The 23,991-nt window shown below is 27.0% G+C and overlaps 1 protein-coding gene across 1 annotated transcript; it reads left to right on the top strand.

Annotated features, from left to right (window-relative positions):
• The first annotated feature begins 8,452 nt into the window (after positions 1–8,452).
• Positions 8,453–20,420, top strand: LOC145844094 (uncharacterized). Its single transcript, XM_082951441.1, has 11 exons — positions 8,453–8,594; positions 9,685–9,817; positions 10,249–10,301; positions 10,778–10,963; positions 11,214–11,452; positions 11,681–12,317; positions 13,055–13,171; positions 13,371–13,503; positions 14,264–14,415; positions 15,932–16,086; positions 17,522–20,420. The coding sequence occupies exons 1-11, from the start codon at positions 8,470–8,472 to the stop codon at positions 19,300–19,302; spliced, it is 3,711 nt and encodes a 1,236-aa protein (XP_082807567.1). The 5' UTR covers positions 8,453–8,469; the 3' UTR covers positions 19,303–20,420.
• Positions 20,421–23,991: the final 3,571 nt, after the last annotated feature.

Genomic DNA, 23,991 nt, shown 5'->3' with positions numbered 1-23,991 from the left:
CGACTGTTCTTTCACTCTTAAAGTTTAATAGTTTTAGAATATTTTCGCCAACTTTACACATTGTAACAGTTGTAACGTATAAATTTAAAGTCATCAAAAAATAATGTTGACACCTAAAGTAGATACCAGAACTTTGAATGGCTTTGATCTTTTAACTTAATAGGTAGGTCTGTTCAAAGTTTACTACCCTAATAAGCTAGTAATTTATGACCATTACTGCTTTTAAGTTTTGGTAAGAAAAAAATTGTTTTTGAGCACTTTTATTTTTTTTTAGACAATAAAATGTCAAGTTTAAACAATTTTATTTTACTTAAACACTTAAACATTTTTTGAACAGTATTGAAATTATTTCTCCTTACTTTATTCTTTGACTATATTTGTAGTGGGTGTATTATACTAAATAATGATGTATAAAAATATATTAAAGTTTAAAAAAATCAAAATAATACTACAGAACTTCAGAACTATTGTAAAAACATTAATTATTATTAAATTTTTATTTTATTTAATTATTAAAACTTATCAAAAAACATTATTGCATATAGAGTAATTTTAAAATCTTTAAAAAAATCAATTAAGATTAGAAAAAAACAAAATTTTTATTACTATATTAAGTTAAAGAAACTATAAAATGTTTTTTTTTTTTAATTTAAAAGGAAAAAAGTAAGTCTAAAGTAAATCTAAAACTTAAATTATAACTAAATATATGTTTATTAAACATACAAAACATAATAATGTTCCTAGATAAAAACTTAATTAAAAACTAAACTTTCATATAATAACATTGAATTTTATCGTAATAAAGTGTAATACACAATTAATAGTTTAATATTGTAAAAAATTTAAAACGTTTTTCCTAGTTTTAAAAAAAACTGTAAAAAAATAAAACTTAATTGAAAATGAGAAAATTTACAACAATGTTACGAAAAAAGGTTAATGTATAACTACAATCGTAATTAAGTAAATAAGCTGTTTGTTTTGTTTAACACAATTAAAGTTTCCGCACCTGAGACAATATTGCACTGTGAAACCATTTGATTTTCAAAATTAAGTATAATAAACATTAAATTTTGACATAACTTGTGTTTGTTTACAAGTTATGAGAAAATCATGGTCAACTTAAATCACTATAATAAACTTTTTGTCAAATAGAAAATAGTTGGTTATGTAATCACAAACGAAATCATATTTAAATTATGATTATTTTTTGTAGCTACTTAAAATTTTAGTTTTCATTCTTAATTCATATAAGTTTGATTTTTAAAAAACAGTGAATAAACTTTTGTATATAAATAAACATAAAAATAAAAAGGTAAAAACAGAATTGAAAGTTAAACTAAAGTATAAACATATTTTAGTTTAACAACTTACACAAGTCAAAATAAATAAGTTTTTCAAATCAGTAAATTCAATTAAAGTATCAAGAATTAAACTTACAAAACATAGTTGAATTTTAAAGTAGTAGTATCTAACAAATATAAGTAAATAGGTAATAAATTAGTATAAAAATTTCATTCTTAAACCATTTAGTTTAGATGATAGATTATTATCAGACATGAGGTTAAATTTTTTTGTAAAACAAACAAATCTTTGTTTGTTTAAGTGTTCTAACGACACGCTAGTGTTTACTAGTGCTATTTTACGTTTTTGTTTAACTAAACACAAAAGAAAACAGTTTTGTTTTTATATCTTAGTGTTAGAACATTGCAAACACAAATAAAAAATATTAGATACATTTTAAGTACAACATTTTCTTTTTTAAGTTGCGTACTCAACGAAAAGTGAGTACTTGTAAAGTGCGAACTCAAGAGAAATACTGCTGTGTTCATTAATCAGTTGGCATGCCATCATTAGCAATTTCACAAATCTACTGGGTAGTTATTATTATTTGATAATTTATTTACAAACTTTTAAGTTTTTCTAAACGTTATCAAGAATCTTACTTAATATTATAAAATGTTTACATTAAACTTGAATAAACACAAGGACGTTTGAAAAAGTATATATACTAAAACTGTTAGTTTTTTTTTTAAGCTGAAAAAACAAGTGATGACAAAAACTTAAATAAGTCTTTTTTGAAAATAAAATCATGAAAAAATTGGGACTGTTTTCTTTTTTTAGAAAATATGTTTACATTTGACTTTAAAACTTCGTAAATTTTTTTCAATTTAATTATTGTATATAAAAAGAAACCGATGTTGTGAATTTAAAAGGTTTTTTAACCAGCCTAAAGCTAATATTTAAAAAAAAGTAAGTTTTTTTGATTAATTTTGTTCTATTAATTTTCCAATCATATTTTGAAAATAACAAAACTCATAAAACTTGTATTCAAACGTTAATGTTTTGTACAAAAACAAATAAATAGATAACTAAACTAAAACGGACAATTAATACTTATGATCACAATAAGGTGCGGTCACAGCTCAGAATCCTTAGGAAATAAATTATTTGTCATAGGAAGGGTTGATCATGCCAATTAGATCATCAGACCACAAGTTTCGGTAGACTGAGACCGGTCTCAGTCTACCGAAACTTGTGGTCTGATGATCGAATTGGCATAATCAACCCTTTTGTTAAATTTGAGCTTGTCTCACGGCAAACGAAAGTCCGGACTTGTTCTGCAGACTTTCGCCGATTTTGTTGATTGTCATAGGAAGTTGTGCAGGAAGTAGCAAAGAATCGTGTGAAGTTTTTGAAATTTTGAAAAGTTTGTTCTCCTCAAACCGAAACCAAACTCGATGAATTTCGACTTGAACAACGTTGCTTGTGGTTTTTCTGTTGCAAGTAGACTTGTTATAATCAGAAATGAATCCCACCGGTTTTGTGTTATGACGTCGAAACTGAAGAATGGAGTGAAGAATTGTTTGAAACCACCAAAATACTATTAGCATTCTCTTCCTGTGCTGTACCTGGATTGAAATTTTGAATTTAACCGACAACATTGTTTTTAAAACTTATTTTTAAAGTTGTTATTTACTATGTTATAAATATCTAGTATGTTTTGATATTATTTTTCGATGTGTATAGAAATTTTAATTTTTGTACGAAGAGTACACCATTTTAACAAAACAATTCATTAATGATTAAATGTAACTCCTTGTAATAATTCAATGAGTTAAGAGTAGTTGAAATAATTTTGTTTACTTTAAGCCTATATAATACTAACGTACAAATTTTATTACATGTGTTTGCGCTATTTAAAATATATATTTTGATTTATTTTCCAGTATTTTTCTATTTTTTTATTTAAAGAAGTAATTTAAGCTTTTTTTTTTATTAAATCGTTTTTTTCAGTCAAACATAATATGTTTAAAATTATTAATGACAAAAACACTTTGATAACTAAGATAAATACTGCTTAAGCTATTCTACAAAAACATATAGCATTTTTAAACCACTTTAAACATAAAAGCTGTACTACAGTCCAATTAGCTTAATATTATTCTAAAACTATGAAGTTTAACTATTAATTTTCTCTCAAACATGAATATGACTTAACAATTAAAGCTAGGTTTGCAATTTGTAAATAAAAAATAAAGCTTAACATTTTATATTTTCTATTTTGTTTCTGTTAGACAGTTGAATAATAAAACTTAAAGTAAAAACTAACAAGTTATTCCAGGTTTTTACAGTCTGTTATAATATATTTTTATTAAACAAATGAATTGTTTTGGTAGTCTTCGTATGTTTGTAAAACTTTATTATAATCATTTAATGATATCATCATTTATGTTCATTATTAAACTGATTTTAATTTACAATTGTGTCATATACTTGATTAATTTTTATGAGAAACTCCAGTCATATTTTACTTTACCGTTATAAACGTAAATAAATTATCAACTAAACTTTTAATATGTAAATTGAAACTTATTTTAAGGCTCAACTTAAATTACAACTATAATAAACAACTATTATTAGCATTCTACTTAAATTTAATCATACTCTTTTTTATGCATTTCAAACACTAAAACTGTTATAAAAATATCATATTACAATCAAACTAGTGTTTGATCGTATATATCTGGACAACTTAAAAAATAGATAATGACCTGTCAATAAGTTGTAATTTCTACAGGCTAAATGAAGTTTAAAAAATTCTGTTAGAATGTTGTTTTGTAGTGTATGAAAAGTCTTTTGGTTATTAAAAACACCAATGCATGTTGTAAATTTTATTTTAAAAAAAGTATAATTATTTTGTTTCAACTAATTAACTTTGTTTAAGCAAAACTTTTATGTTTCAAGACCAGTGAGGAAAATGTATAGTGTTAAAAATTTGAACACTAGTTAAAGTTCTGTTTGGCTGTAAAACATTTTAGCAGCTATGTTTGTTATAGTTTATTTGTAAGCCGAAAACTTAAACTGATAAGGATTGCTTAGTTTTGTCAATTAAAACTTTAGTTGGTAGATTTTTGTGTGACAAACTAGTTTTAAATAAAAACAGTTATTTGTAATGATACAAAAAGTGTTATAATTCTACATTTGTTTAAAGTAACTTTTTCAAAATTTTATCTACTTTGGTTGATTTCGGTTATACTAAGGTAGAAAAAGAGTAAAACGTTTTTTATGATTTTTTTTTGCATATTATTGTACAAACATATATTTAAACTTATTAAATCAAAAATAAAATTGTTAAATAAAATTCAAAAAACTTTTATTTCTATTTAATATAACAATTAAATTTTTAATGATTTTTTTATAATGTAAAAAAATATTATTTCGTAATTTATAAACTTCAAACTGGAATTTAAACTTTGCTAATTATTACAACTATTTTAAGGGCTTTTATTAAAAAATTAGCTTGGTAAGCCGTAAAAAGCTACTTTAGATCATTTTTTTGTGTTCAATACTTCATAAATAAAAGTTTCACTTCCACAAGTCTTATTTTAGTCTGAAATTTTACAAAACAATCCTATTCGAATAAAAAATTAATACTTTTATTAAACAAAACGTTTTCATACCAACAAGTTTATTTATTTAACTTATGAGCAAACATTATATAAAAAATATATATTTGCTTAAATATTTGTACTTAACGCTGAGTAAACTTTAAAAAGTAAACAGTTGTAAACGATACTAAATAGTTAAACAACATTTAAGTACAAATTAGTGATAAAACAATATCAAGGCTATAAAAAAGTAGTAAAACTATTTTAGAGTAGTTTTAAAAATAAAAACTATTACAAATTTGTTGTTTTGTTTTTTTATTACAAATACTTTATAAAAAGTAAACTATCTGTAGTAAAGTAAATTTAAAAGGATTTTTAAAAAACGTTCAGAATTTAAATCTATATGAAACAAATTTAGACTTTTATAGATATTATAATAAAAATATGTTTAATATTTTTATTTTACACTACTGTAACTTGTTTATGTAAACTCGCCTGCTACTATCATAAACAAAAACAATTGAAATAAGTCATTACTTTTTTTATAAAAGTTAAAAAAAGTTTTCGGCTTGTTAACTTCACGTAAACAAATAAAAGTTTTGAAACTTAATCAAGTGCTAAAGAGCGAACTAGATTTACAAAAAGTTTTACATACATTGAACGATATATACTGTTGTTTTAATTAGTTGGTCATTATAGCTGCAATTTTATGTTTTTCAAAAAGTTAGTGCATTTTATTGCATTGGTAACAACAGGTGTCATAATAATTTTCAGGTTTAATAAATTCCTTTAACTGTTGTAGCATACTTTAAAGTTTTTAAGATTTTCGTAAATATCAAAAATGGTCAAACTTAAATACACAAGAATAAATAAACACAAGTCTTTTTATATTTCACATAGACAACTATGTTAAATAAGTTAAAAGTTGTACAAGTTTTAAAAATCATCGGGTAGAATCACCTGCCTAGTAAACATAAAATATAATGTTATAAAAACTGCATTTGACTTTTTTAAATATGTTATAAACATGTTACACGTATATCCTGGATATAACTGGTAATTTATTTAACGATATTGTTATTTTACCAAAAACAGGAAAAGAAAATGTGCTAAAAGTTGCACAAGTTTAAAGCATCAAGGTAAAGTTTACTTTTATAAAAAAATACGAAAACTAATATACTCAGGATCGCATTTACTATATTAACAATAGTTTATACATTTAGTAAGATTAATAATTTTTACTTTTTAATGTTTCTTGCACACAAAGTTGAGGGGTAATAAAAGCTGTAAAAGTTTAGAACATCAAAAGTAAAATCAATTTTTTAGAACACTAAAAGTACAATGTGCTAACAACAGCTTTTATCATAATTATGTTTATATAGATAAAAAATATACAATATGACTACATTTGTAATTTTAAATTTACAAGATTTTTTTCACACAAAATTGTCGGAAAACTTATTAAAAACTGCACTTATATTCCATCACGGTAACTGCTAAGCATACTGTCTTCTTATCGCATTATGACATCACTTTCCAATCTGAGCTCGATTATGACGTAATAGAGACAACTGCTTTCCCTCAACCAGATTGCATTTACTCGATGCTGATCAGTGAAGGGCAATATATTATTTGTTTTGTTAAAATATTAAACTTATATTATTTTGTTTTGTTTAAATATTATTCTTATATTATTTGTTTTGTTTAAATATTATACTTATATTATTTGTTTTATTTTGTTTAAATATTATGCTTGTGTTATACTACTTTGTTTTGATTGAACATTATACTTACTAGTTTTGTTTAAATAGTATACTTGTTTTATATTATACTGTTTTTTTTAAATAATATATTTATGTTATATCGTTTTGTTTTTTTAAACACTATATTTTTTTTTTTAAGTGCTTTTTTTTTGTAGTTTAAATGGTAAACAGTTTATATAAGTTTTTTTTTTCTTATTTTTATTTTTAAGTTATTAAACTTGTTGCTATAAACAATTACGAAAGCATTAAAGGTTTATTTATTTTTATATAATTAGTTTAAACAAGTTATGTTTTTTATTTGTTGATTGTTAGAACTTTAATGAAGTATTAAAAAGACATAATGAAATAGTTTTTGTTTGGTTAATTTTAGTGTTAGACGATTTCTTTCATTTTTTGTCTATTTTCTTTTGTTTAATATGTTTGGAAAAATAATCAAAACTGCATTTTTAAAACATTCTATAAGTTTCTAGACCTAAATTTAATTTAGTTTATTGAATTAATATTAATTATATAGTTATAATTATATTTTGTACAACATAACAAGAGCTCAATATTGTAAACTATTAGTCCTTTAAGCATGTAAAATAAAACAAATATGTATAGTTTTATAGCTTGTTTTTTGTTAAAGCTTAGAACTTAATATTTAATATACACAAAAAAAAAAGTATCGAGATATGAATAAAAACATATTAATAAAATTTCAAATACGTTTTGGTAAAACTATTGTCGGTCTTCAATTTTATTTATGAAAATTATAACTTTTTTTACTTTAAAAATAGTCTATATGAGTACCGTATACTTATTAAATATCAAAACTACTTCTATGTTTAAAAACTAAAAAAACTCATAACAATGTAGTATGCTCGATTGTAAACTATGTTTTAAACTATAAATATGTATTAAATTTTAAGTTTTACTTAAAAAGTACAACTTTTTAAATTGTAAAATTATATTAACTTAATCAAATATAAACATGTAGTTATTTTAGTACAAATATTTTTTGTTTACTTGAGTTAATGTGATATTTACTACTTTATTCGTTTAGTTAAGCACTACTCTAAGCTAAAACTCAAAAATAAGTTTGCATTTTCAATAAAATTGCTAGCCTAAACATCTTGTAACTTTTTGTTAATGTATTTGTTTATAGCCTAAAGAAAACTAAAGTTTATATAATAACAAAGCTTTACAAAACTTTTATATTTATTTTAAGGTGATTTTTACAACATCCGAAAAAAATGTTTCTGTTTAAATTTGATTGTTTGATCCGAAATTTTTTGAAACTTTAAAGTTCTTTTGTTTTTTAATCATATATAAATATCCGTTCTTTCTGCATTTTTTAAATAAATAAATTTTTGAAGTTTTAGTTTTATTTTTTATATAAAACTATTGATGTCTTTTAAGTCTATACTCGATAAATATGCTTAAAAATGTAAAATTAGCTATACCATTTAAAAAAAATGTATTTGAAATAAATAAACTGAAAGTAAGAACTTGTTACAGACTTCTATTTTACTTAAAGTTTATGTATTTTTCTTTATGTTGAAAACAGTTACTAGTTTTCTTAATAACAAATTTTATTTTAAAATAAAAACCTAGTAGCCCAGTTTTATCTAAAAAAAATCTTGATCTAAGCAACACAGTGTTTTATGATTTAAAGAAGAATATAAAATTTAAACAAACAGTTTAATATTTTAAAAGTTTATTCCTTCAACAATACTTACTTAAAAATTTTAATTAGTTTAACTTAAATTATGTTTTATAACAACGTATCACCGAGTTTGTTATAATTTTTTCAGGTTTAACTTGTTAAATGTAAGATGCCCTTTTATGGGCAAGGTGATGACTACGGTTGCTATGACAACCATGACGTCATGACACCCCATGACACCTCTGTGTACCTGAACCGTGTCGACAGTCCCTATGGTGTACCTGGTGACCAGAGGTTTCTATGACGTCATAAAAAGCTTCTCGATTTTTTTTTTTTGCTTAATGCTTTTCTCAGCTAAAAGGTTAAATAACGATTACTTGTTGAGAACTAGCTAATTGACAAAGTGTTATTCATTAAAGTTTACATATAAAGAAATCTTATTCTATAAAAACATATTTTTTACTAGTTTTCTAATCAGCTTTTTTTGAAATACTAATTGAGTTTGCATCTTACTTGATTTTTATAAGTAATAACGATTTCAAATGTACCATAACATTTGCAAATTTAGTTAAACGTAAATATTGTTTTTCTAGTTTAAACGTTATATAAAAATCAATACTCAATGATGTTTATATAATAATGTGAGATGGTTTAGCTGTAAAGTATTTTTTTATGATACAGTATTGTATTATAAAAAGCAATTTTCTTTTAACGCCTACGAATAAATGACTAGAATTTACAGACAAGTATACTACAGACCTTTTAATATGTATATAACAAATTTACAATTGCTTTAAATATATGCCATTTTCTATTGTAAGTATCAATTGTCATCATAATATTAAGTAAAATAATGATTAGTCTGCTTAAAATTTGTTATAGATAATTTTTAAACTCAAAAGTTAGATTGTTACGAACTTAAAGCTTAAGTTTCTTACATTTATATTACCTTAATTACATTTATACTATAATACCTCAATTTTCTTACGTTTGATATTTTCGGAGCTTATCTTTGATAAAGATGGTCTAAAAAACTTACATATACTAGCTAATAAAATAAGTATCAAATAAAAAAAGTATGTATTCGCCGTTTTTGTTGGTAATGTTTGGTTAATTTTCTTATCCAAGCAAGTTTTTTTGTTGCTTTTCATGTAGCTTTTGAATATTCAGCTTAACTAGTTTTTGGTATAAATACAGTTTTATTAATTTTCTTTAAATCAATATTTTGTTTGTTGTAGTTTGTATTAATTCTAAGCCAAGTTGCCTTTATTTATTAAATTGCTTCTTAAACCATCCAGCTTTGTTACGCTTTCCATCATCTCGACAGCTTTTGTAAAACTAACCAATCAGAAGCATTCTTATTGTGATGCACTTCGTTGCCTAGATACCGAGACAGCAGCATGCCCCACAGTTACCGCGGGAGAACCCCCTCCCCACTGATGTCAGTAAGAAGCCACCAAGTGGTGAGACCCCAATCTCAGAAAAACTACGTCAACGCGTTGCTTGCCGATGAACAGGTATGATGTCTAGTGGGTAAAGAGTTAAAAAAAATATTTCAAAATATTAAATATAGAAACTTTTTCATACTTTTGAATGCAAAAAAAACTTTCTGATTTTATTTTACCTTTAATAAATCTAGTGTTTAATGTAGTAATTTTAGCTTCTCATTTCCAATAAACTTATAATAGCATTTTTTTGACCATACAACTTGGTCTGAAAAGTTATACTATTGCAAAAAACAATATTTTTAAAAAGCCGAAAAGTATTAGAAGTAATAAGTATCTATATTGAAAGTAATTGCACAAAAATTGCATTTTACTGATAAACCTTCAAAAATTTTAAATTTCCTTTTATTTAAATAAACGAGCGTTAAACTTTATATGTTAGATTTAAAATAAAATATTGATAAAGTTTTAGTTAGTGTTTTAAATTGTCAATTTTTCAACAGGAGCTTGAACAAATGTACGAACCTTCAGTTAACGAAATTATGGATAGAAACAGGTTTTTCAGTAGTTTTGAACTAAATCAGATGTATTGTATATGTTATCTAATATTGCTATCTAACACTAAGTTTATTCAATATTCAAAATTTTAAAGTGATACTCACCTTAATCATTTGTTTAGAACAAATTTGTACGTGAACATCTGACTTAACGAGTGAAATTAAGTTGTATTTAAAAAAACATAACTGAACACTTGTGTTGTAAGCTGTTCACATCTATAAATGAATAAAGTTTTTTATATAACAGTTTTAGATTTTAGTTATATATCTGCATTTTTATAATAAGAGTTATTTTGAGACGAAACTCAGTAAAAAGTATATTATCAACTTTTTATCTAATACAGTCTTAGATCAATTTCAGAAGTTCTTACTCTTTAGATATATCCTTAAATGAAATGTTAAATCCCTTAACATCACCATTTCAAAAAAACTCATAAACATATGAGTACATTTAATTTATTCAATTTTTTCTTAGAAAATCCTATTCTCTCCCGTTACGTCAGCAGCTTCAAACTTATGACGACATGAATTACGAAGACTACGAAATACCAGACACGTATTACGAAGAACAGGATCCGTACCATGTCAAGCAGAACAGGGGATACTACAGGCCAATCGACCATTACCAGGCAGACGTACAATACGACCGCGTCCATAACAGGTTGAAACATTTATAAATATAAATAATATTTAAAAGGGCGTTATTTGTTAACTGAGTAATCAAAAACGTATACTGAACTGGGACGTAGTTTTTTTTAATAACAAATAGTAAACAATAATCTTAGTTTCTTTTTTGAAATAAGACTACAATATTCTTTAAATACTTTGTTGTTTAATAATATTTTTTTATCATCTTGTTATAAGTAAAAAAAACAATGACACTCTTAAATTTTTCACCAAACTCACGACAGACCCCAGGCTCCTGGTCTTTCCCCAAGAAGAAATCGTTACCAGGACGACTACCAGGAACCTCATGACGGTTACTATGGCGACCACGGTGCGAGTTACAGGCCGCCAAGTTCCGCCACCAGAAGGAGTCAGAGCGCGATGAACGACTTGAACGATGGGTATTTCTCGAAGCAGGGTTTTTCCCGAAATAGAAAGTACCACGACGATGAGGAATTTGTGGAGTATGACGATGATGTAGGAGGTAAAAAAATTATAAAAAAAATTAAAACTATTTGATCATTATTGTATGTTTTTTTTTGATAGGGCGATAAAAATAAATAGTTTTTATTTATCAACGTAATGTCAAGCAAGTAGAATAAATAAGCTTAAATTAATATAAGCTATAGAAAACCTTATATTTAAAAAAAAACCTTATATTGATTTCTTCTTACTTTTATACTTTTAATTTTTCTTAAATCTCTCTCTTCAGGTCACGAAAGTCTCAACTACGATTACGACGCGCGAAGGAGGAGCTACGGATACGCATCAGCGAGTCCAGAGATCACAAGGAGACCCTCGAGCAGGAGCAGCAGGTTGCCACCTAGTGGTAGGAGGTCGCGTGGCAACCGGGATGGTTGCTACGACGACGGCTACCGCACCGCCTCCAACCCCCGTTTCGAGGGAAATCCCCCAATGAGAAGGTCAAGCAGGATGTCGTACAACTCGGAACTGCCCAATCAGCGTTCGAGGAGCAGAGTCTCAAATTACGACTCGCTCCCTCCTCGCCACCCCTCCCGAGCCTCCAACTTTGAGTCGTTGCCGCGGCAACCGTCGCGCCAGTCGGACTTTCCCCATGGCAGAAACCGTCAGGGTGGATCCCCTCAGAGGAAAAAGTTCGAGAGGAGGTCGAGTCTGGGAGACTCTATAGCTGAAGGGATCTCGGTCGGGTACAAGACCCCCGGGTTGTCGAGGCAACACAGCAAGGGGAGCTTGATGTTTGAAAGGGAAATTCCCGAAGAAGATATTAAAGAGGAGGAAGATCATGATGAGGTTGAGGAAGAAGTTCCTGAAGTTGTCGAAGAGCCGGAACATTTTGAGTTTGAGGAAGAAAAAGTCCCTGATAAAGAGTTTGTTTGGTTTATAAATACATATAAGGATACACTTGAAGTAGTAAATGTAGTTTAATAAACAGTTTCTGAAGAATAAACAAATTAAGATTTTAATTCTAAGTTAGTTATAATCCTGTTTTCTTTAAAGCTATAAATCTTTACTCAAGAAAAAAATAATTCTTTATTACTCGTTATTATAAAATTCAATTAATACTACTTTTTGGTAAAAGAAGCTTGTTTGTTTAAAACGTCATTTTTAATTTTGAAATACTTCACACAAAATGTTAAAACTTATTCTAATAATGTTTTGTACTTAAATAGTATAAGACTTTGCTTGTTATGCTGTTTAAATTTGTTTTCTTTTTTTTCTTAGATGCACTGAACAAAAGCTTAATGGTTAGGTTTTAAATTAGATTCAACCTTTGACGAATTTTAAAGTTGTTAATAAAACTAAGGGTTGATCGAGTTCATTAATAAAAGTCAAAATTTGACATACTACTTTCGAGCTGACCCAATTAACTTTAGTTAAATTCAAATACTGTATACTTCTGAAAGAGTCTCGTTAAGCTTCAAAGTTAGTTTGAAAGTTTTAAATAAGTTAGGTCAAGAGAGTGAAACATAAACAGCCAGTAGTTTACAGCTAAAAGTTTTAACATTATGATTTTAAAATGCTTAAATTTTTTTAGATAACAGTTTGAAGTTTATTTCATATTTGAACATTATTTATTCAAGAAATACTCAACTTTAATTTTCAGATACGAATTTGACGATGACGACTCTTTTGATGCTGAACAGGAAATTAAAATGATGCTGAAACAAGGAAAATCTTTGGATAGAGTCTTGCCTGAACCTTTCATGAAGTCTTTTTATGTGTTAGTTTTAATCATTTCATTGCTTCTTTTTTTAATTTTGATAGATCCTTGCCTGATCCTTTCTTGAAGTCTTGAACAAACTTGTTGGGAAAACTACAACAAATTTCAGCTATTCTTTTTAAAAAAAACGTTGACATTAGCTAAATTTAAGAAGGAAAAATGTACTTATTAGTACTTTATTTAAAATAATTTCTAACAGTTACAAGACGCGAGGACCTGACAAATTGGAGATGTTTGAAAGAGATGACGAGATTTTGGATTTTGACAGAGAAGCAACTTACAGACCTCCAACATGTGACATTAAACTGAGATCTCACACTGTCTGGGAAAAAGTTTGCACTTTTATTATAATTATACTTAGCGATAAGACAATTTTTTACATGTGACACTAAATTGATATCTCATACTGTTTGAAAGAATTTATACCGGTGTTTTTTATATAACTTATTTCTTTTAAGAAAGTCATTTATCATATCATTTAAAGTAAATTCTTCATTTCATTAATGTTTAGTACTACGTTTCTTTAAAAGTTTAATTGCAAAACTTTTGGATAAAACATTGTAGGTAAAAAGAAAAGTTTGCTTTATAAAAACAGTTCTTAGTTTTGTTATGAAAAGTACACAACTGCAAAACTTCTAGATTTAACTTTAGTTTAAAACGTTTTTCAAGAAAAACAGTAGTTGTTTAATTGATGACCAATCTGGTAAGATTAACCCTCAAAATTTCTTAATCTTTTACATCCATACTTGTGTCTTCATAGTGAATGTATACAAATAACAATTAAGTATTTCAAGATTTCGTAACAAAAACTTTCAAAGAAGTTTAGCTTTTTTGTTAAAATTCTTACTTTGATTACTGTATAAACTTTTATTTATTGTTTTGCAGCATAAAAATGTGTACTAAACACACATAAACAAAAAATATCTTTGAAAATTACTAATAAATCAACTTATACTAATTTTTTTACAATAAGTTATTATAAAACCTAATTCCTTCTCTTAACAGCTGTACGTGATATTCACATGTACAGTTAAAAAAAAACATAAAATAAATAGTTCAAATTTATATGTATTTATTTAATCTCATAAACAGATGTACGTGAAGTTCACATGCACGGTAAAGGGAAAACCCCTTCCAAAGATCACGTGGTACAAAAATATGATCCCGATTGATCCAATGAACGATGATGCAGGACACATTAAGATGACGTCACAATACGGTGTTCACACATTAGAGATATTCAGGTCAGTGTTTTAGTTAGTTTTATTTATCACGTTACACAATAAATACGATTTCGATTAAATTAAGTTGAACTTAGTTTTAAAAGTTTTGTTTTTTGTATTTTGTGTTTTTACGTGTTTTAATGGAATTATATACAAAATATTTTCGTTTAAAATCAAAGCCGAAACATAGAAAGTCTTTAAACAGCTTTTAGGTTACTGTTTTGTTAATTTTTACTTAGGCACTAACAAAGTTTCAGACTTTCTGTTAATTGCTTCAACTGTAATAGTTAATCAAAATATTTTTTAAAGCTTCAGTTTGTTATGAACAGTTTACTACATAAAAAAAAAATAATCACTTAAGTAATTAAAAGATGAAGTTTATTTGTACTGAGTACTATATTTAAACATTTCGATTACGTGAAAAATAACCTTTCAAAACTCTAACCGGTAAAACTGAAACAAATGTTATCAGCTTATATGTGTGAAGTAAGATGTTACTTGGTAATTACATACAAGTTTTTATAAAGCATACCCAAGGGAATAAAAACTGTATTGTGTTGATTAGTTGTGCACAGACAAGTTTTATTAGTTTGAATGAAGAAGATTAAATAGTTTATATATTAAGGTTTTTAATAAATAAACTTAGTGGAAACTTACGACTACAATTATATTCAACCACAAGTCTGACTTTTATCTTCTACCACTTCATTAACTATAATAAAAAAGTTAATAAATAGTAAATAACTTAAAATGCAAGTTTTATTTATAACTTTTATTTATATATAAAGAAGAATATATAAAGTTTAATTAAGAAAACGTTTAGAACATTTTATTTTACAACAATAGATCGTGACCACTTCTCTTAAAATCAATTTTGTTTTATATGTTTAGAGAACTTACCTAAGTATAAGTTTCTATCATCGATAACTCCTCAGGGAATTAATAATCGTAACTACATTGTGTTGAAAAATATCCAGACAATGTGGTTTTAATTGTCTTATTTTTAAATCTTTTGTAATACAAAACACTAACATGATCTAATACTTCACATGACAAAGCTTTAAAACTGTATTGATTCTCCTTTAGATTGAAAAATATACTTTTTAGTTTTTTAGTAAGTCTAAACATATAGTACGATGTAGCTTTATTTCAAAAAACCTGTACAACTTTAGTAAAAGTTTCATCCTATAAAATATTAATAGAAACTCGTAAGTATCTTAAAAATTCAATATTAGTATTCAATGTAGACAAAACTAGCAAATATTTTACTTTTGTATAAAACTTTTGGTTTAAAGTTTTGAAAACTTTTAAGTAGCTTTAATTAGAAATTTTATTGTGTTTTTGAAAAAACTTAAAGTTTTTTCCAAAGTATTTTTATAATATAAGACCGTTGTTTTCAGAACATTTTATTTTTTTGATACTTATTTTTTAGTGTACTTGAATTGTAAAAAAATTTTGAACACAATTTTTATTTTCAATATATCTAAAAACAGTAACAAAAAGATAATCAGTTTCAATTATTTTTTTAATTTTCCAGGACAAGTTTGGAAGATTCAGGAACATACAGGATTTCAGCACAGAACTGCAAGGGTGAGGTATCTAGTTTCGCGACCCTGGTTGTCAAAAGGTACATCCCCGGTAGGAAGAGCCTCTACCCCTCAAAGAGTTTCGATGATGCCAAGTTTTATGGAGGTGAGTATAAATTGATAACTTGACTTAAAATAAAAGTAATTTATATTTAACGAGGAAAAATAGTTTTCAAGTTTGCTCTTATGATGTCATGTTTATTAATCCTATGGAGTGTTATTGAGGTTAACTAAGTTTAAACACATTTAAATGCTACTTAAAACTTAAGTGTGTAGGATTTGTACCTGTACTGATCGCTTATTAATTTATATCATGCTCATAAAAATTTATCATTTTACCCATAAAGAAGCTTCGATTATGACATGCTATGTAAGGGTTTGAGTAATTTACTATTAATCATCTTAATTTAGTTACGAACAGTTTAGAACAAACTTCATCAAAAATGTAAGGTAAACAGTAAATCAATAATTAGTTAAGCTTTTAATGGATAGTTCCGACTTACATTGTAAATATAACATCTTTTATCACTCATAAACTCAATTTATCATTTACCTATTCTAAATTTGAAACAAGTTTAAATACTTTAAAGCAACTGAGAAAATTATTAAGTTTGATCTACATACTTAAAAAGTAAAACCCACCTTGCTAATTTTATTCCATAGTTTTTTATCAAAAAACCGTTGTTTTTAAGCTGCTGTTTGACTTTTAATTCGTTTTAGTTTTGTTTAGTTTGCTTTACTAAATTCTAAATAAAGCTTTTAATTTGGTAAACATTTAATTTTTTTATTGTTTGATGTGCAATGAATGTATTAAAGTAAAAAGTTTAAACTTATTCATAAAAAAACATTTTACTTTGAGGAAGGTCTTCTTGATTAAAAAACTAGCTGTTATGAACTGTTATTTAAAGTGTAATTTAAAATTATACTAATACCTATATCAAGTGCTTGAGATAGTGTTACAAATTTTTTATAGAATTTTTTATTTCTACTATTGTAAGCTTGGAAGTTTTAGAAATTGAAAACATTATTATGTATACAGTAAATTTTATATGAGTGTAATTTTTTATAGTTATTTTATGCTATACAGTATAAAACTTCTAAAATTGTTGATTCAGTCAATTTTTTTTGAATTTTGTATATCGTTATTGACTCAAAACGACTTATGAAGCTTTATGATATTTGAAAGAAATCATCTGTGTTCATAACAAATTTGGGTTGCATTGTCATATTCACTTATACATACTTCATAAAGTACCATTTTGAAAACCATATTTAAAAGCGAAACTCAATTCATTTAAAATGTTTAAATTTTCTGCCTCTACTATCATCATCATTATTGAAATATCATCTACCTTTTTTCATTTAGTTCCTGACCAGACAAATGTTTATGAGCTAGAATTGCATAAATAAGTGATTTAGTTCGACTTCACCTACATCAAAATCACTCATCGATTCACATTAACTCTACAATTTTCATCAACATTAAAAGATCATCTTAGTTATCAACTCAAACACGTTTTGACTTCGAAATATACAAACAGCCACGAGCTTTAACGACGAGGACGAAACAAAAACGATAAGAGTTGACAGTGACGTAACAAAGCCCAAAATGGAGAGACAGTCGTCGGCAGTGATCGAGTACAAGCCTCAGAAGTCGGTTGAGGAGCTGGCCGAGGAAGGAGCCAAGTTCGTGGAAAGCGATGAGTACAAGGAGGTGGAGAAGAAGAAGAAAGACAAGGAAGGGAAGAAGAAGAAGAACAAGGTTTCTTTCCAAGATGAAGACAAATCTCATGACAAGCAAGAGAAGTCTCATGACGGTAAAACTGAAAAGAAAGGCAAAAAGGACAAGAATGAGAAACACAATGAAAAGGTTGATAAAAAAGAGAAAGATTCAGTGAACGCAAAGTCTAAGAGCAAATCAAAAAGTGATGAGCATAAACTGGAAGCAAATGTGAAAACCGGTGAACAACAAAAAGTAAATGGTGAAGTAGGTAAAGATGAAATTACAAACAAAAAAGATAATTCTAAAACTACAAAAGATAACAAATCTGAAGCGCTTGATGAAAAACTTAAAAAACAAAACAGCAAAGAAAAGAAAGACAAAAATGCAGCTGAAACTGACAAAGTCAATGCAGCTGAAAAGGTAAAAGACCAAAACAAACAAGACAAGCAAAAAGCTGAAAACAAAGATGCAAAGACTTCAGAGAAAACCCAAAAAGACACCAAAGAAGCAAAACCAGCAGAAGAACAAAACAAAAAGCTGACTGCTAAATCCTCAAAACAAGAAAGCGAAAACGTCAAATCGGTTGAAGCTAAAGGAGCTAAAAAATCAGAAGCTGAAAGCAAAACTGACTCAAAGAAAACTGAAGAGAAAAAGACAGTGAAAAAACAAAGTAGCCAGGAAAAGCAGGAAAAGTCGAAGAGAAAGCTTTCGATAATAGCAGAAACGAACGAGCAAAAAGAATCAGAGACAACAGAAGTCAACGTGACAGTTGAAGAGGAGTCGTCGCAATCCAAGCAGGATGTGAAATTGATGAGCGAAGAAGACATCGAGAAAGCCGACAAGCTGCTGAACGAAAGCAAGGAGATGATATCAAAGATCAAGGAGAGGCAGGGAATTGTTGAGGTGGAAGAGAAGAAAGTGAGACAAGTTGAAGCGAAGGAAGAAAAAGCACAGAAGAAAGAGATCAAAGAAGTGAAGGCAGAGGAGAAGGAGATCCAAGAGGAGCAGATCAAACCTCTGAGGGCCGAGGAAATCAGCTTGAAGTCACGGAACGAAAGACACATGGAGGAATCCGTGTCCAAGGTGCAGGTGAAGAAGGCGCAAGGTCTCGAAGACGGAGACAACGAAGTGATGGACGGGGACATGATCGACATGCTCATCGAGATGACGCAGGACAAGGAGAAGGACAAGAAGAGGAGGCAGAAGAGGTACAACGACCAGAAGGAGATCGAGAGGAAGGAGCAATCGAAGCAGGACAGCGGCAAGATCACTCTCGCCCAGGAGGAGGTGATCGTACCCGTGAAGGCGGAGAAGCCGGACCAGATGACGTTGGAGGAATCGCTGGAGATAAACGACTCCGACGTCAGGTCTGACCTTTCTTCGTCCTCCGACGAGAGCGATCCAGGGGAGAAGAGCAGGGACGAGAAAAACGAGAAGCTGGCCGAGCTGGTCCACAAGAAGTACCCGATCCACTTCAAGGTGTCCTCGAACATGAAGCTGGCCAGGGAGGCCCACATCCAGAAGGCGCACGTCGTCAGGAGCCCCGCGACGTCAGCGCGCATGACGCCTGTGACGTCACAGAGCGAGGACGAGGACTGACTATTGAGGGAGATGGGGATTTCCCTGAAGGGAAAAATCGAAAGCGGTCCTGGGGACAGTTCCACCGTTTCGCTCATTTTAGTTTACCTGTTGCTGTTCTTGATGCGTTGGATGCTGGAAAAAGCTAAAAAATAATTTAATTTAAATAATATATGTTTTAATAACTACAACCTGAAAAATACTTTTGGAAGTAAATATGAGCTAGATTTTAAACCTAATTAGTTTCTCACTTAACTATTGACTTAAAAGTTATATTCTTAAAGCTTTTACTTTAAAAGATGCAAGAAACTTATTTATAGTTTTAAAGTATATATTAAATGTAACTTAGTTTAAAAGTAATTAGTCTGTAAATACTTATACATTAGTTAAAGAGTTTATTTGTATTAGTAAATTTTATGGGTCCTTAACAAGATTAGCTTTTCGTTGAAAGTTAGAGTAAGGAATAAGTTGAATTTAATTAAATATAAATACTCAGTTTAGCTAATTTTCGTAAAAAGACTACTTTTTTACCTAGTTGTAGTTAGTTTAAATTTTACAAGTACAAAATAAAGTTTTATTATTGCACTTAAATGGAGCAAAGGTTTTGAGTTTCTTATTTAAGTCTTGTTTATTGGTTACTAATTAGTTTGATTAACTATTAAAGTTTTAGTTTATGTTTACTTTCAAAAGTATTTCTTAAACTTACACTAACAAAATCAAATTTCACCTAAATTTTATTTTAAGTGTTAAGTAGACAAAACAGTCGAAATCTTAAAAGTCGAAATCTGCTAAGATTAAAAACTATAACAATTGTTTTTTGTTTCTCTGTAAATATTTTGTCGTTTAAAAGGTCACCGTAGTTTTTTTGTTTAAAAATTCAAAAACTGAATGTTCGAGAATTAGTGTTGAAAATGTGATTTTTTTGTTTTAATTTTTTGTCAGTCAACTATTATGCAAAAACTAATTCTTTTTTTTTTTCTTAAACTCCGTGTTAAAATTATTATTTTAAATGTCATTTTTATAATGTTAAGAACTTAGGATTACATGCTATGCATTTTAAGACTAATCTCTTAATTATATTTTGTCTTTACTGTTTTTCTGTTTTATATCTGTCTAATACTACTTTATCTATCTCTTTATTTTCTGTTTTTTATTTTTTGTAATTTTAGTTAAATTATCGACAAATCATTATTTTTCGCCACAAAAAAAATTAAAAAACTACATAAAAACCCCTAAAATAGATCATTAGTTAGAAAGTTTATAGTTATGATTCTACAATGTTTTATTAATCTTAGTTGAAGTTTTAAAGATCCTATGGAGCTCATTTATTTGTATAATGAAGTTTCAATTTATCTGGCCAACTGTTGTTTAAGAACTAAAAAAGAGAAGTTTTACATGCTGTTTAAACGATAACAAACATTATTTTTTAATTAAATATTTTATTCTTACAAAAGCTCATAAAAATCACATATATAAATTATAAACGCGTTTAGTACACCAATAGTTGATATTGCTTCAAAATTTATATTTTCCAAGGAAAGATGAGTTTGACAGCAGTTTAACCTTAGGTATCGACACACTAATCAAAAATAAAACCTCAAAACCAACTGCACTTGCCTAACCTGTCTGCTTGGTTAATTAACCTTTGATAAAAAACTAACACTTTTAACTTGTCTTCAAGTGCTAAAGACTTATAAGGTTAAAATAGAGTACCACCTGTTGACAGCTGCTTACCTCAGTTAGCCGTATATTATAGAAGCTCAACTCTGTCTGCCTTGGCCTATAACCTATACCTATAACTATTGATAAGGTTTTCCTTGGTAGTTCATATGATTCATATTCGGTTTTAAACATTTAAATTTTCAGCTAATCAGTATATTTAAAAGCATTTTTGAGTTACATACAGATTACTGTTTTTTTCATGCATAAATATTGAATGGCTAATATTTCAATCTACTTTAGTTTAGCCAAAAATATTTTAATTTTTAAATATATGAAGCTTGAAAAAAGTAAGCTTCCCAAAGTATAGTGTCAGTATAAGTAAGTTTTATAATAAATTATCTCAATAAAATAAAAAATATCACACATATATTGACAGTTGCTCATTTCGTAGAATGAACTTAACTACTCTAAACCAAGTTTGAAAACTATACTTGAAAAAAATATTAACTAGTTATCAAAGAAAATTTTCTCATAGAAATAATCCTAACTTTCATCGTACCTAAATTCCGGCTTAATTTTATTTTAATTAATTATCCTTTTTAGTACGTTTAATTAGTTTTCAAGCATTACGGACTGTCAGAGTTAGACAAGTTAGAGTAATATTTTACTGATTTAAAAATATTTCTGCTAACTTTAAAGGTCTTGTTATTTTATAATCAAAAAATAACTTTTTTTAAATCAAAAAGTTCAAAAAAACTTAAAAGGTTGTATAATTCTAGATTTAAAAAAAAACATTTTAGATAGCTTAGTTTTATAATTAAAAGCAGATAGTTTAAAAACAAGTTATATTGTACATATTTCTGTTTAATTGATACGAAGCATCACAAAAAGTCTTTTTGATGTTTCTAATTAAATCAGAAACAAATTAAAAAAACTAGTGCTCAAAATACTTCTACATTATTTTTTTGTAAACAAAAAATTTTAACTAGCTAAACAGAAACTTATTATTTTTATCCGAATAAGATTAAACTTTGTTCTGAGGTTAGGGCAGCTCTTCTTAAACAATTTCATAACTTTTTAAAGTGATATATACCAAACTCAATTAAGTATTGCCTTAAGTACAAAAAACAAGATTTTTAATACATATGTATTTTTAACCTGTATTTTAAAACAAAATATATTACTAGAAATACAAGTTCAATTTTATAACAAAAGCTTTCAGCTAGTAAAATAAATATTTTTTTAAAATATGCATTTAAAAGTTTATAACTTAAGACTACTATTACAAACAACCTTTCAATGGATATTATTAAATACCAGATTAGTTTTATTGTACTTTTTTTTTCAAGCTATGCTTACTTTAATATATAAACATGCTACATAGGACAAAAATAATTATACATTTTACATAAATTTGATTCTATAAAGTATTTACACAGTACCTAATTGTTATATTTTTTGATTTTTTGAAAACAAATACAAAGGTCTCAACTTCTAGAGGAGAATTATTATACCTAAAGTATGAGTTACTTATGTAGTATTGTTTTTCTAATCCAATAAGTCTTAAATTAGTTAACATAAAAATTCATAAGCTTACGTTATTAAAAGAAACTTCAAATTAACTGAAAAAAGAAATAGAAAAAACAGTTGTACAACAAATGTAAAATCAATATTATTGAAATCAGTACAACATTTAATATTTTTATTTAGTTTTACTTTTTGTTTATGTCGTAAATATCCTACTTAAATGGCTTATAAAACGATACAATGTTTGTTTCTGTAAGAAAAAATTTAACAAAATAAATTTATTAATATTGTACTTACACTAAGAACTAGACTACACAACAGTTTCCGAGACAATCCACTACCAGTTTTATTCTAATTAGGACTTATCTGGCAAAAAAAATGGTAAGAAACCGTTTTAAGCTTAGAAAAGTAGGCTTAAGGGTCAAACTGATCACAGAAGGTCTCGTGAACTGTTTTAACTGTTGTGCGGTACAATCTAGTATATATTGAATGATGGAGCAAAAAGTTTTATAAGCTTTGCTGATGATAACCGAAATATTGCTACTAGTGAACTTAAATAATATTTTACTCCTGGTATTCAAAGTACTTGTAAAAAACTCAAGCTATAATATTTTTGCTATTAGTTTTAGGTTTTACATTTAAAAGTTTATTGTCTTAAAAGATTAGACTGTTTTTAGTTTGTTATGCAATTGACTAAAATAGTACTAATTTTATTATTTATCTTTACTTAAAATTGATTGTTACTCTATATTTATGTACATTGACGTTGTAAACATTAAATTTAAATCAAAGTATAAAAAGTTTATAAAATTATATTATTTTGGTTTATGAAAAATAACAAACAAACTTTGTTGGTATGTCAAAAAAGAGTTGCAAAATAGTTTTTATATTTTATAAACACAACTCAAATATTTTATAAACAAGAATAGATTTTATTTACATACAAGTTATAGTGCTGTGCTGTAATTTTTTGCACAGTAACTGACTTATTATGTTTACCTATAAACTACATTAACTTCATACATTAATAATCAAATTTAGAGCATTTAGAAAAAATATATTTCCATAGGTAGCATATTTAAATAAAATTTATTTTATCCAGACGAAGTGAACATAACAGCGAGGCTGTGTAACAAGACAGTTATCGAGAAAAATCCGGTTAATTTGACTTGTCAATACAAAGGAAAGAAAGCAGTTGATGTTATATGGAAGCTGAATGGTAAGAATGACTTATTTGCTTTGTTACACCTTACTATATATTATGAAAAAAACTTTAAGTCGCAAGAACTATATTTAAAATTTGAAATATATATTTTAACTTAAACTATTTACTTTTTGTTATTTTTGTTTATTGTTCACAGAAGTTAAAACACAAAAGTTTTTAAACCTAATTTTAGAGTAAAATAACTTGTTATGATGATAGTTGTATATTTTCAAGTTTTAATGTTTTTTTTTACAGGAGTAAAGATTATTCCTAATGATAGAGTGAAAATAACACATTGTGATGATAATTGTTGCAAT

Source organism: Thalia democratica, chromosome 9, assembly GCF_965202585.1.
Source record: "Thalia democratica chromosome 9, ktThaDemo2.hap1.1, whole genome shotgun sequence".
Classification (NCBI taxonomy): domain Eukaryota; kingdom Metazoa; phylum Chordata; class Thaliacea; order Salpida; family Salpidae; genus Thalia; species Thalia democratica.
This window is presented reverse-complemented; position numbering and strand designations above follow the sequence as displayed.